The sequence below is a fragment of the Agelaius phoeniceus genome, chromosome 3, assembly GCF_051311805.1.
Source record: "Agelaius phoeniceus isolate bAgePho1 chromosome 3, bAgePho1.hap1, whole genome shotgun sequence".
NCBI classification, from domain to species: Eukaryota; Metazoa; Chordata; class Aves; order Passeriformes; family Icteridae; genus Agelaius; species Agelaius phoeniceus.
In genome coordinates, this window is record NC_135267.1 from 108,273,917 (window position 1) to 108,286,312 (window position 12,396).

General features: G+C 39.8%; 1 protein-coding gene across 4 annotated transcripts in view; it reads left to right on the forward strand.

Annotated features, from left to right (window-relative positions):
* Positions 1 to 12,396, forward strand: part of MACROD2 (mono-ADP ribosylhydrolase 2) — an 851,553-nt gene that overhangs the window by 596,636 nt on the left and 242,521 nt on the right. For all 4 annotated transcript variants that reach the window (XM_077176111.1, XM_077176112.1, XM_054629913.2 and 1 more), the window contains one exon: positions 1,705 to 1,778. In XM_077176111.1, the coding sequence (XP_077032226.1) occupies positions 1,705 to 1,778 (74 nt within the window). The remainder of the gene's footprint in view (positions 1 to 1,704; positions 1,779 to 12,396) is intronic.

Below are 12,396 nucleotides of genomic sequence, written 5' to 3' on the forward strand. Positions count from 1 at the left end.
GTCTCCCTGACCCCCGCCCCAAAGCTTGTCTCTCTAACCCTATAGGCTATGACACTTAACCCTTACTATTGGTCAAATCTGGATCCCCCCTAACCCTATAAAAGGGGCATACTTTAGCCCATTCAACAGAAGCAGAGCTGTCACTGGACCCTTCACAGATTCCTTCAATAAAACCAGCGCTGTGGAACCGCCAGGAGCTCCCTCTCCTCTCTCGCCGTCTGCTGCAGCCTCAGCCAAGGGCACCCTACCAAGCAAGCCAAGAGCTGATATCCTAAGAGAGTTTGCAATCACTGAGAGCTGATAATCACCCAGCTTGCTAAGGGGGTTAGCCTGCAGCATTGGCCTCGAGCTAGCCTAGCTTTGGGGCACCCTGTCTCCCTGAGGACTGGGCTCCCGGGCTATCTTGCACTGCTTGATCATAAGGCCAGAATAGAGGCTTTATTGTACGTGCTAAATGTTGGTATTATCCAAAATTGACTATTTTGCTTGTTTTTCTTGACGAATTGTTGTCATCTGTCAGTTCAGAAGAGTACACATGCTGCTGGAGCAAATCTTTGCAGAGCCAATTTACAGGGAGTGATGTTTTGGGAATGTGATTCAGTGAAGGGATTTTGGTTTGGGTTGGGTTTTTTCCTAATCTTGCGTTGCACAAAATCTGAAAAAAGGGTTAAAGAAAATATAAGCCAAAAAAGATGAGAATTTATAATTTTTTTGCAGTATCTGTGTTTCAGCTTATGGTGCAAGGGTGATGTAAGAAAGGCTGTATCTACACAGCTGTATGCCAAATTTCATGACTCTTTCTAACCCTGTTGCTTGCTTGTCCACTGTGCCTGCAGCTCCACCTCTTCAAAGCCTGTTCTATTAATCTCACCTACTGAGAGAGATTCATGCAGCTTATGGGGTTTTATTTTTAAATCCTCACAGAAATGATTTGCTGCCCCCAAGTTAGGAATTTAAAGGAAAATTAAATTAAGGTGCCTAAGTAATGAAAGCATACACGGATTTGATAGGTAGAAACCATCAAAGCAAAAAGTCTGTATCCCTGGAAAGAGTTTTGTTATTGTTTAGTGCTGGGGGGAATTACTATTGCTAATGTATCATGAAACACAAGGTCTTAAGTTCATATGCTTATGCTTCATGAATTCTTTAATTTCCAAAGTTGTTTGTTATGATTCAGCTCATAAATTGTGAGAGATTTCCAAATCAAACATTTCTCTCTTTATAAGGCCTATGGCACTGGGGTCATAGTGTGGTATAGTTTTGCTGACAGATGGATTAAAAAAAGAAAACCTTGAGAAAGCCCTTATGCCTCAAGAAATGTCTGAATTTTTCTTGCTGCCATGAAATGTAAGCCCAGTATTTGTTACTGTGATATGTGTGCTGAATGCTTGCCTGCCCAGTATGGTACGTGTATAGCTCTCTATTGTTTCTTCTTCTCTTGAGCAGTGGACTTCTCTTAACCAGAGTCAAGGAAAAAAAAAATCCAATAAAGCATTGTTGTGCCTATTTTCAATTTATTTAGCTGGGGGAAAATGTAACAGATGTTGCCTAAAACCTTTATACAAATCTGTGAATAAGGGAGTTGACCAACTGTAATTCCAAAATATTTTAAAGAATAGGAAGAAAAAAAGCCCAGATTTTTGTTTTCTTGTATATAAAAGAAATTATACCTTTTATGTATGTCCCATTTCTTCTCTTTTTTAGGTTTTCCAAATGAGCCTGCTGCTGTCATTGCCCTTAGCACTATTAAGGAATGGTTAAGCAAGAATCACAATGAGGTATGGAACGAATTTTATTTTTTTTTTCAGATTTCTGTTTAAGGTTATGGTCTTTGACTCCAAAACTGTGAAAAGAGCAAACATAGGCTTGAGCCTTGAAGTATTTTATTATTTAGTCTTAAGACCACTGAAGTCAGGTCGGGACATTATAGCCAGGGGAAGATTTTTATATCTAAAAGCTATACTAGAGTTCAAAGGAAATACCTTTGTTTGAAACCATACTGTGCATTTTCTGTGCATTTCCTGTGCATTGTAATCTCTCCTGGCAAAGCAGAAGACTGTTCTCTTCCTAAGTTGTTTCTGAGTGTCGGAGTTTTTGGGTAATAATGAGGAGATTCTTGGAAAGGAAATGTGCATACCAGTTGTCAGTGGAAAGGGCCACCAAAGGTCAGTGGTGGGCCAGAGGTCACTTTTTACAGTAAAGGCCTGTAGGTTTCTATTTTATGTTTTCAGTAATTTTTTTGTTTACTTCTATTTAGTGTCACTAAATATGTTATTTCTTATTAGTACTGGTCATCTTCCAGTGGCAACATAATAGTGATTGTTTGTACAAGATAAAAAATGCTTTTAACAGAATGATCTGCATCTCTCCCCTTTTCAGTGTTTGTCTTTCTCTGTTCCTAGTGTTGGATTGGAGAAGTGCAGCAAAAAAGTGGCAAAACAAATAAAATCTTCATGTCTTAGAGTGACAGTCTGCCTGTTTCCTCATGACCATAGCCAGCAGATTTCAGGCAGTTAAAGTTGGTTGGTATTTGGTCTGAAAACACTGAAATTCAGTGGAGAAGCATTGCATGCAAGGACATAATTAGTAATATTTTTCCTCTAGTATATACAGGGGGCCTATTTTTTCCCAAGGATCTGATATGTCAGGGTATGAATTTAGTGGGTTTATGTGGGGTTTTGTTTGTTTTTTTTTTTTTTTTTTGCCAAATTTGGATTGAAAGGAAATAATATGTTGAGATTTGAGTGGTACAGTGAGGTTTTCAAACCTGGAGGTGCACTGAGGAGGGCATACCTGTTTGGACACTGATTCTTTGCAGCACTGAGTACTTGGTTGTTGTGGCTTTTGCTGCTGTTGCTTCCCACAGCTAGAAAGCTGAGCAGTGAAGCAGGAGTTTTGGGTGGACAGGCTTGATTAACACTATTAGGGCCTAAATCTCATCAGCTTACCTCTAAACTTATATTTTTGGGACCTTTTCTGTTTGTAATTTTAATCTTGATGTGTAAGGTTAAGACCAATATGTTTGTGGTGCTTACCATCTTGTAATTTCTCCTAGCTTCATTTTTACCTCATCATTTAAAAAATAGGCTAAAAGGTTTGGTTTTGTTTTCTGCTCCAGAAATAAGCTTTTCTTCCTCAAAAGCTGAGTCTGTATTTTAGATGCACCTCCTGCCTTGCTCCTCACAAACTTCAATTTAACCACAGTACTTTTAAATAAGTAGCTGTTGTTTATAATATTTGGACAGTGAAAGGAGCCCAGGCTGTCCTTACTACAAAGCAATTATTTAAAGTTATCCTACTCATCTTACACCACAGTTTTGTTTTTTTTTTCAATTTGGACTATAGCTTGCATAGTTGTTGTCTTGAATGTGTTTTTCCTACCATCCTGAATCCCAGCCTCGCCAAGCTGAGGGCTCACTCTGTTTGATGCACTTGAAGACATACGGGTGGTGCAATTATTGTGTGTTACTGATGATGATGATGACTCAGAGCTGTTCCCCCAGAGTTTTGGTTGATTTTCAAAGGAAGGGGAGTATTAGGTTTCTGTCAAGATACATTCTGAGGGTTTGGTTATCCACAGCTTTGTACTTTCTCACATGAAGCTTACTACCTTCCTAAGGTTTTTCCACCATCCATTGGCTTAAGTTTTAGATTATTGTATACTAGCATGTTTTACATGTTGTAAACAGGGCAGCAGCAAAATAAAGATACTTAATTTTATTGAGGACAGCAGTAACTTATGCAGGAAAAGGGATCTTTGGGAAGCCATTACTGGGTTTCTGTCATTTAATGCATATAGCAATGTGAACATAGTTACCTGGTTTAAAAGAACTGTGACAGGTATCAATCTGATCCATTTTATGTTGTTATGGAACCACAGAATGTTTTGTATTGCAAGGAACCTTGAAGTGCATCTAATCCCAGCCCCTGCTGTGGGCAGGGATGCTGCCCACTATACCAGGCTGCTGAGGGCCCCATCCATCCTGGCCTTTAACACTTCCAGGGACCTGTACACTCACTCTGTTGGATTAGATTTTGAGTAGTAATATTATACATTACCCAAGCTTTTCCCCAAAGTAACTCATCATACAGCAATGGAACTAAGGGACTTCCTGTGCTTTAATACAGTCTCCTCTTGTTGCACACAGCCATATGATATAGTCCTTTCTACAAAGTTCTGTCTCAAAGACAGATCAATTCCCACTACACCCACTGGATATTTAAATTCACATTTTCTAGTCTGGGAGCAAAACCTCTAATGATCTGGCATGAGGGCAGCTTTTCAGAGTGCTGTCTGCATCTCATTCCTGTTACCACTGAGCAAACCTGCTCTCTGGTACTGCCTGCACTGTCAGGATGAGTTGGTGTGTCCTGCTGACAGCCTCTCCTGAACAACAGAGGCCTCCTACACTTGGCTCTGCCAGAGTTAAACTAATCAAAGTCAGCTTCTTTCCCTCAACCTCTGTTCTGCAATCTGCCTGGCCTGTGAGAAGGTTCTGCTCCTTTAGTCCCAAAGGTGTCTGGCAGCCAGTCGTGCCCTTGGACCTAAGGTCTCAAACTCCTTGATTTTGGAATGTGAGTTGACTGATTGAATTCAAGAAGTTTTAGTGCAAGATAGAGAGCATGCTCACCAGGGAATCTGCCTCCATAGCAATATACCTGGCAAAACCAGGTAGGTGAATAAGAAGGAAAGCTGACAAATTTCCAAGTCTTTTGTTGTGCTGTACATCAGCCATGTCTTGTCTGCCTTCCAGCAACCCAGGAATCTGTGACAAATTTGGGAAAGATAAAGGAATATTCTTGTTTTCACCTCTCTACTTTCTGTATTACTTCTTCCCTTTGATGGTGTAATGAAGATATTTTAGATATTGATATTAATTCCAAATATAAATAAAGCAGTTGCTGTATTCCTTAGTCAGCCCAGAGGCCTGAAAATGTAACTTGAATGACTTCTGCAAGCTGTGTTAGAGTCCTGCAAATTTCTCTGTCACAGTATTTAAAAGACAAGTGATTTGCATTTAATAAAAGGTTTTCTTATCCAAGCCCATGGTTGTGCTTGACCCCTCAGGTGTTTGTATAAAAACTTATTAGCATGCTTAACTCTGATGTCACTTAGATGAATGTCTCATTACCATGCAAATGGAGTTAGCTGCTTTCTGAGGTTAATTGTTACAAAGCAACAGAGAGGTACTTCTATTGTAATTTACTCAACACACAGCCACCACAGTCCAGCAGCCTAAAACTCAACTGCAAAAAGTTGGTCTGGGAAAAACAACCATATTTTAAGTAGTGGTTTGGACTCAGTTTTGTGCAGCAGCAGCACCCTTCCGCTCTTGAAATGAAGCCCTTAGTCAAACTAATCTCTGGCCATGCTTTACACCAAGGTTTGCTGACTTGCAGCCAGGGGGCAAATCTAGTTTAGAAGCTGGTAAATGGTGTTATGCTGTAAGTGTAGAAATCCCTTGGAGCAAACTCCCCAGTATGGCCTCAGTCAGCAGTAGTGGTTAATTTACTGCAGACCACCTAGGCTATCTCCTTAGCAGGCTGTGCTCACACTTTGCACAAAGTGCTCCAGAGGTTTAATAGAATTCTTCAGAGCACAAAATAGAACTGGAGTTCACTCTTTAGGAAATTACAACCTGGGATTCATTTTAAAATGCACATTAAGCTTTTAAAACAGGTCAGAATATTTGTTTCTGGGATAATTTGGCAACGTTTGAGGTGTTACTAGCTGATTTCCTGTATCTCAAAAACATTATGACAGCTTTAAGTACTGGACCCCCTACATTATTGGGGGTGATGGGGAAAGGGTTATCTTTGGATTTTTGTGGGAGATATCTAGAAATGTTTACAGTGATAAAAATTATCTACTTCTGCTTTGCTATGTTTCTCAAAAGGGTAAAAAATAAAAAGACCTCAGTGTGTGCCTTACCATACAATACCCTGACATGGAAAGCCTCAGGACTTTTTCACTGCTCAAGAAAAGGCTTTAATTTAACAGCACATTTAGTTCAAAGTATTGTTCTTTCTCTTGCACAATATCTCACAACATTTAATACACACCCTGGTAGAACAACTAGGAAGGTGCAATGGCAATGTGTGTCTGCCAGTGAAATAACTGATACAAATTAAAAGCACATAAATGAGAAATAAATAGACACATTCTGGATTCCTTTTCATTAGACTCATTGCTGAAGAGAGATTTTGTTTCTTATTTTGCCTGAAGTACATGAGACTTAGGTCCTCATCTTTTAGCAGGTAGTTATAAATCATCCCGCAGCCAAAAAAAAAGTGAACATTTCCAGCAAAGCAGGATGAGCCAAATCCCAGTCCAGCTGAAATTAGTGGAACTCTGTTTTATAGGGGGTGGGGAGGTGGTCAGGATCACGTTTGCTGTACTCCTCCTGACAAAAATGTTCATGAGGAAGCCCCTGTTTCTCTAGTTAGGCACACTCCAAGATTGGTGTCCTGTACTTGTGCTTCCTTTTGTATTGTGCTCCATCCAAATACGGTGTGTGGGGGTATTTTCCACTGCTAAGGTAGCTAAAGGTAGGATATATCATGCACCCAAAATGGTGCTGGGTACTGGTGGCCAGTTTGGAGAGAGATATTGTGATGAGCAGCTGCTGCCTGGGAGGGCAGAGCAAAGGGAGCTCTCTGTTGCACAAAGCGGGCTTGCCTGAAAGATCATTTAAATATTAATTTTATTGTATTTTTAATTTCTCTAACCCCCTTCTTTTTGTGGTCTCAGCAATCTAATTCTGGCTCTTCATTCTTCAGAGACAATTAAACAAAGTGGCATCTAGAGATGAGGTCTAGGCTTTATCTCTGCAGAAGGATGCCAATGGAGACAACGTGTCTTGGAGAATGTTGCCTGATGCAGTTCCATTTAATGTAACCTCAGTTAGATTTCCCTAGGGCAGAGCAACTAACTTTCAACATGTATTCCAGAAAGGAGTGGAGTAGCTAGCTGGCAATATTTAATTAATGAAAGCCAGTATAAAAAAACCCCAAACATGTATATTAATGCAAACAACTCCCCTTAAGACAGCATGACTTTTACTTTTGCTTTGTTGCTTTTCATGTTTACAGTTTTACAGTTGTCAACAAAACCATGTGAAATTTTGACAAAAATATACGTGTTTATGCCTAAGGCTGTATCTTTTAGTTTGGGCTTGCAGTGACATGTATTTATTGTAAGGAACATTTATTACTCAGAAATAAAGCTCTGAAAATTCAGGTTTCAATAGAAGCCACTGACAGATCCTCAAGGACAGTAAGGGTGCCGATAAAAATTCATCCGGCTATTTTGGTCGCTCTGATATGCCAGTATCACTTGATTAACATAATCTCCTCCCCTCCCCCAGCTCTGTTCTCTTGGGTAGGTTAAAAAATGATCTCCTTTCTATTTCTACATTCTAATTAGGTGGTAATCATATGCTGCTCTGATTGAAATGAAAATCAGCCATCATGCCACTGTCATCTTGCTGAAGTCGAGAAAAAAAAAATGCTTTTCAACTGCTACAAAATTTAAATGATTTGCTTGCTCTGTATAGCTGCTCTCTCACCAGGCTCAGAGAGATTCAGTGCTGTTCCCAAAGCCCAAATCTAACTATCATCCCTACAGACAATTCATTTTCTGAAATGATAAGGCAGCTGCCAAGGCAGCAATGCTTTTCTTCTGTGTTCTTCAGGCTGCTGTTTAGTTAGAGGGGTGATAAAGGGAAGCGGACAAAGCCTGTCTTTGTTACACATAATACTTTATTTATTAAGTTGAAAAGGTTTTGGTTTTTTTGCTGCAGCTACTGAGAGGCAGGCAGGATGTATCTCTCCTGGACAGAACTGTTAGAGCTCATGATGGCTGGGAATGTCCCAGGCCAATGTCCTTGGTGTGGTTTCTGAAATGCTCATTTGTTACTAAAATGAAACTGGGAGGAAGGATTTGGAGCCATGGCTTTCTGTCAATGCTTCCCTCTAAAATTTGTGGAGGATTGAGGAAATCCATGCAAAGTGTAGGTGTTTTCACTGAATACATCCTTGTAAAGGTTTGCCTAACCTTAGTGTACTGCATCAAAAACACCTTCAGTAACTCCACTGCAACTAATGAGTGTCACTAATACAAAACAGAGCTCTGCATGGGTTCTTTTGTGTTTACAGCAGTTAACTATCTAATAATTGAAATTTGCCAAAGAATTTGTTCTTTTTATCCTTACAGTTTAATAGCAGTTGTGATAGCAGGAGCCTGGATAGCTTCAAAATTCTACAGGCGTGTAACTAAATTAACAAAATTGTCTGCTTCAAGGCTGAGATTTTGTTTTGTTTCTTTGATTTATTTTTTTTTCCTTGTGATTTCTGGGTGTTTGGAGGGGCCTGACAACTGTGGTGAGCAGTGAAAAAATACTTTAAAAAAAAGGAGAAACAGTGGCTTTATTTTCCTTCTTGTTACTTCTTAAATGACAAAAAAAGATCAGGATAACATCCGGTTATTTCTATGCTGGCTTTCAGCCAGAAATCTGATAATTTCAACTGGCTCCTCAAATCAACACAATGCAGAAGAGGTCCAGCCTTCATTTTGGAAGGATTCAGTTATTGTTGCTGCACTTCTAGGGACTCTAAATCAGCTTGTGTTCCTCATCCTGTGTGTATGTAGGAATATGTAACTAAGGAATAACAATCCATGTAGCTCGAGTGAGATTCATGGATAAAACACTTCATGAGTAAAGGAGAAATTGCTGCAGCAATCTTTGTTTTGCTTCTGAGCTCTTCTCATTAGTAAATCTGTTGTGATTTATGTTTTGCTCTGCTTTGGTGTCTGAACTGTACCAGTGGGTTACAGCTGGATTTAGCAGGAGCTGCTCTGAGCTGGGGTAGAGGAGGGAGACGGTGGAGGTGGTTTTCCTTCTGCTCTGTGGAGGTTTGCAAGGAGGCTCCTATTGTGGGGAAATTCTCCTTTGGGAGACTCGTGGGAGAAGCTGCCTGCCAGGGGTGGGTCTGGCTGGCAGTCACCAGCAGACCTGGACCAGGTGGAAGGGATGGGCAGCAGCTGCTGGCCAGGCTGCCTGCCCAGCCACAGTCCCCAGGGGCAGGGACGGCACTGCTGGCACAAGGCAGGAGCACGGGCTTGTTCCTTGTTTCTGCTGGCACTTCCCTGGCATCCTGCACAGTGCAGGGTGGCTTCTTTGGGGGCTCTGTTCCCAACAAACTCACACGGCTGTTTTGCTTCTGGAAAGGTGCCGCTTTGGTTTGATTTAAATTCAGTTCTCTTGCCTGCCATTTTTCCCAAAACAGAATGTCCAGTGTGGAACATGAAGGTGAAATAATACTAAAATACAAAAAAATACATTAGGGGAGTCTCGTACTGAAGCAATCATTGGATCATCCTATGAAGATCCAAGCTGTTATGAAAGAAATAACTGTAAATAGAATATTTTGTTAGGTTTTAGTCCACTTTCCCATCTAAGATCTGGCCAATTCCTATCATCATTTCCAACCACATCAGCCATCAACAGTAGGTCACAATCAAATATATACTGAAGGAAACCCACATGGATCCTTATAGCCAGAGTGCATTCCCTATGAGGAACAGAATGAGTTTATTGCTTCTAGGCTTCAGCATCTTGACATATAGTTTGAGATATATGATTCTGACATTTAATAGGTTAGATGATATTGGCCACATACTTCATAGGTTCTGTATCCTACTGTATTCCTGGGAAGGTGAAAAATAGGTCTGTCTATTAAATAGGAAATGACAGAACAGATTGAGAAGAGCACTGTGGATGTGGAGAGCATTGACAATGAGGACCTGTGGAAAGATGGGAATGATGGCAGGCTTCCAAGATAAAATAACCGAAAATTAATACAGAACAAATTGCTTAAATTTACATGTGAGAACAGTTTAAGGGTGCATATGACCTTCCTACTTAGACTTCAGGACAGATTATGTGATTCTTTCATTTATTTGGGATTAATGAAAAATGGAAAATAAATTAGGTGAGCTATGAAATTCTTCACTTCCACAGGAATTGTAAGCAATGCTTCATGGAAAGAATTCTTGAGCAAAGGCCATACAGAGACTTAGTCAGGTTTGCTCCTTACTTCTAACCTGATCTCCCATGAGATAAAAAATGAAAATTACCTTTTACAAGCATAGACTGTTTACAGCTACTAAATCTAAATAGAATTAATTTCTTGAAGCCTTATTTTCTTTTTACCTACATAATAAAGAAAAGGATGAATATACTTTGTGGCTAGTAAAATAAGTAGGAAACAACCAGTGGTTAGATGATAAATACTGGTGAGGGTGAAAGCAGAATTAAGTAGCTTTAAAAGCAATATAATTTTACAGTTGAGATGAAGGTTTCCATGGCACAGAGCACAGCTTTGACTTGCAGTTATGCCTTGTGAATAAAAAGGTCAGCGTTGGAATGTCTCTCTTATTTTCTGTCTTCATCCTGATTCAGTAGCACACTTTCATTCGGGAGTAAATTTACATTTACCAGAAGTGAATTTGGGATGCTTTTCTGAACCAGGAGTATTGAACTTCTCTCAGGTAGTATATTTGTCTCATCTTTGCTATTAGACCTAAGATATCACTTGGTAGGACTTCCCTGCTCTTTTTTAGGCTGAAAAGAAATACTAAGAATCAGCTGCTATATCTTCATCCACATGATCAGTGCTCAGTAAATCCAGGGGAATAGGTGTTTTTCTGATTTCTCCCCCTTGCAAGAAACTAGGGTCTTTCAGGAATCCATGTCTAAATTTCCTAGATTTGATGATGTGTGAGGAAGGGCTTTTTCAAGTTCTGCATTCTTTTCTGGTTTCTTCCAGACAGCTTTTCCACACACTTAAAAGGTACTGCGCATTTAAACCTCAAGCCAGCTACATATTTTCAGGTTGGGGGAAGGGTTTTATCTGTAATTTTCAGCCTTTTCTTCTGGAAATTTCACCTTTCATTGAAAGCCCCTTTGGGTTTGCAATCTAACCGACAAGTTAGAAGACTTTAGTCTTCTATTTGCATATCGAAAATCTTATCCTTTAGTTTAGATGGTGGTGGATTGTTTTATAGATAAAATGCATTCTATATTAATAATTTCATTTATTCTTTTCGCTTTTGCATTTTTTTAAAAAGCACATGTCAAATGTCTTCTCCATCTGTGGAAATAAGTCTTTGAACTTGCACTGTTGCTTTTTGTTATAGGAGTTGAGTGTTCAAACCTAAAATGAAACAAACTTATCACAGAGCACTTTGACTCCCTGACTTCAATCCTGATGCCTGTTGGATGATAACCTCTTCCCTGTGGACATTTAAACAAACATCTCCCTTTGGGGTTGCATATAATAATATATGATCTGTATGATGATAACCTCCTGTTGGGAAATGTTTCAGAAGGGACGATAGAAATGAGGTGCTTTAGTCCTGCTGACTGTGTTCCCTGTTAAAATCTCTCCCTACAGACGTCATATAAAGTCCATTAATATTTACAAAGCAAATATGTTTCCCTTCAGACAGCTGAGGTGCCACTGCCTTTGATTTTTGTTGGATTCTGTGAACTTTGATACAGTGTTCTATAGCATAACTGCAATAGCTCATTAATATGCATGCTTAGATTTGTAGAATATCCTAGACATTTCTTATCCAGCGTGATTTTTATGGGGCATATCATATGAGAATAAAATATCATCTTAACTGCAGGTTGCTTATGTGTGTATGCTGTCACTCAGACCCCTCAGATGAGGTCTGAGTCTTCATGGGAGTTTGGGAAATGCCTGGCATGCTCTTGGTACTGAATCGCTTATTAGCAAGGTGGAGTTGTGTATGTAAGAAATTGCTGTACTGCAAATTATCCAAGATACTTGTAATTCAGTGTTCTGAGTGTAAATCCAAAGAGTAAGCTTCTGTAGACTAACACTAGTCTTCAAAGCCTTCCTAAATTTTACCAGAGGTGGAATTTTTGCAGTGAAGGAATTTTTGCATCACGGTTGCTAACAAGAAAGGACGGGCATAAGGATCCCTAATCATGGAATCACAGAATGCTCTGAGTTGGAAGGGACACACAGGAATTGTCAGATCCAACTAGGGTGGTAGTGTTAGTGTTTGTTGTAGGAGACAGAGAAAAAGCCTGAATTGGCTCCCACGTTGAAAGCACAAGCATTTGCAAAAACCACAGAGGTTTATTTATCAGCACTTGTGGCAGAGTGAGCATGGTGCTTCAGTTTCTGCAATGCTCTCTTTGAGACAGAGATGTCTTTGAGGGACAATCCCATGACGTGCAATTTATAGCCATGGTACTCCAAAAATAAGTGTAGCTTGTGTGATGCCTCCAAATAGCAGAAGCTGAGAGGGAAATGGCAACTATGAAATTTTTCTGAGATATTAAGAGAATGAAGAATTAT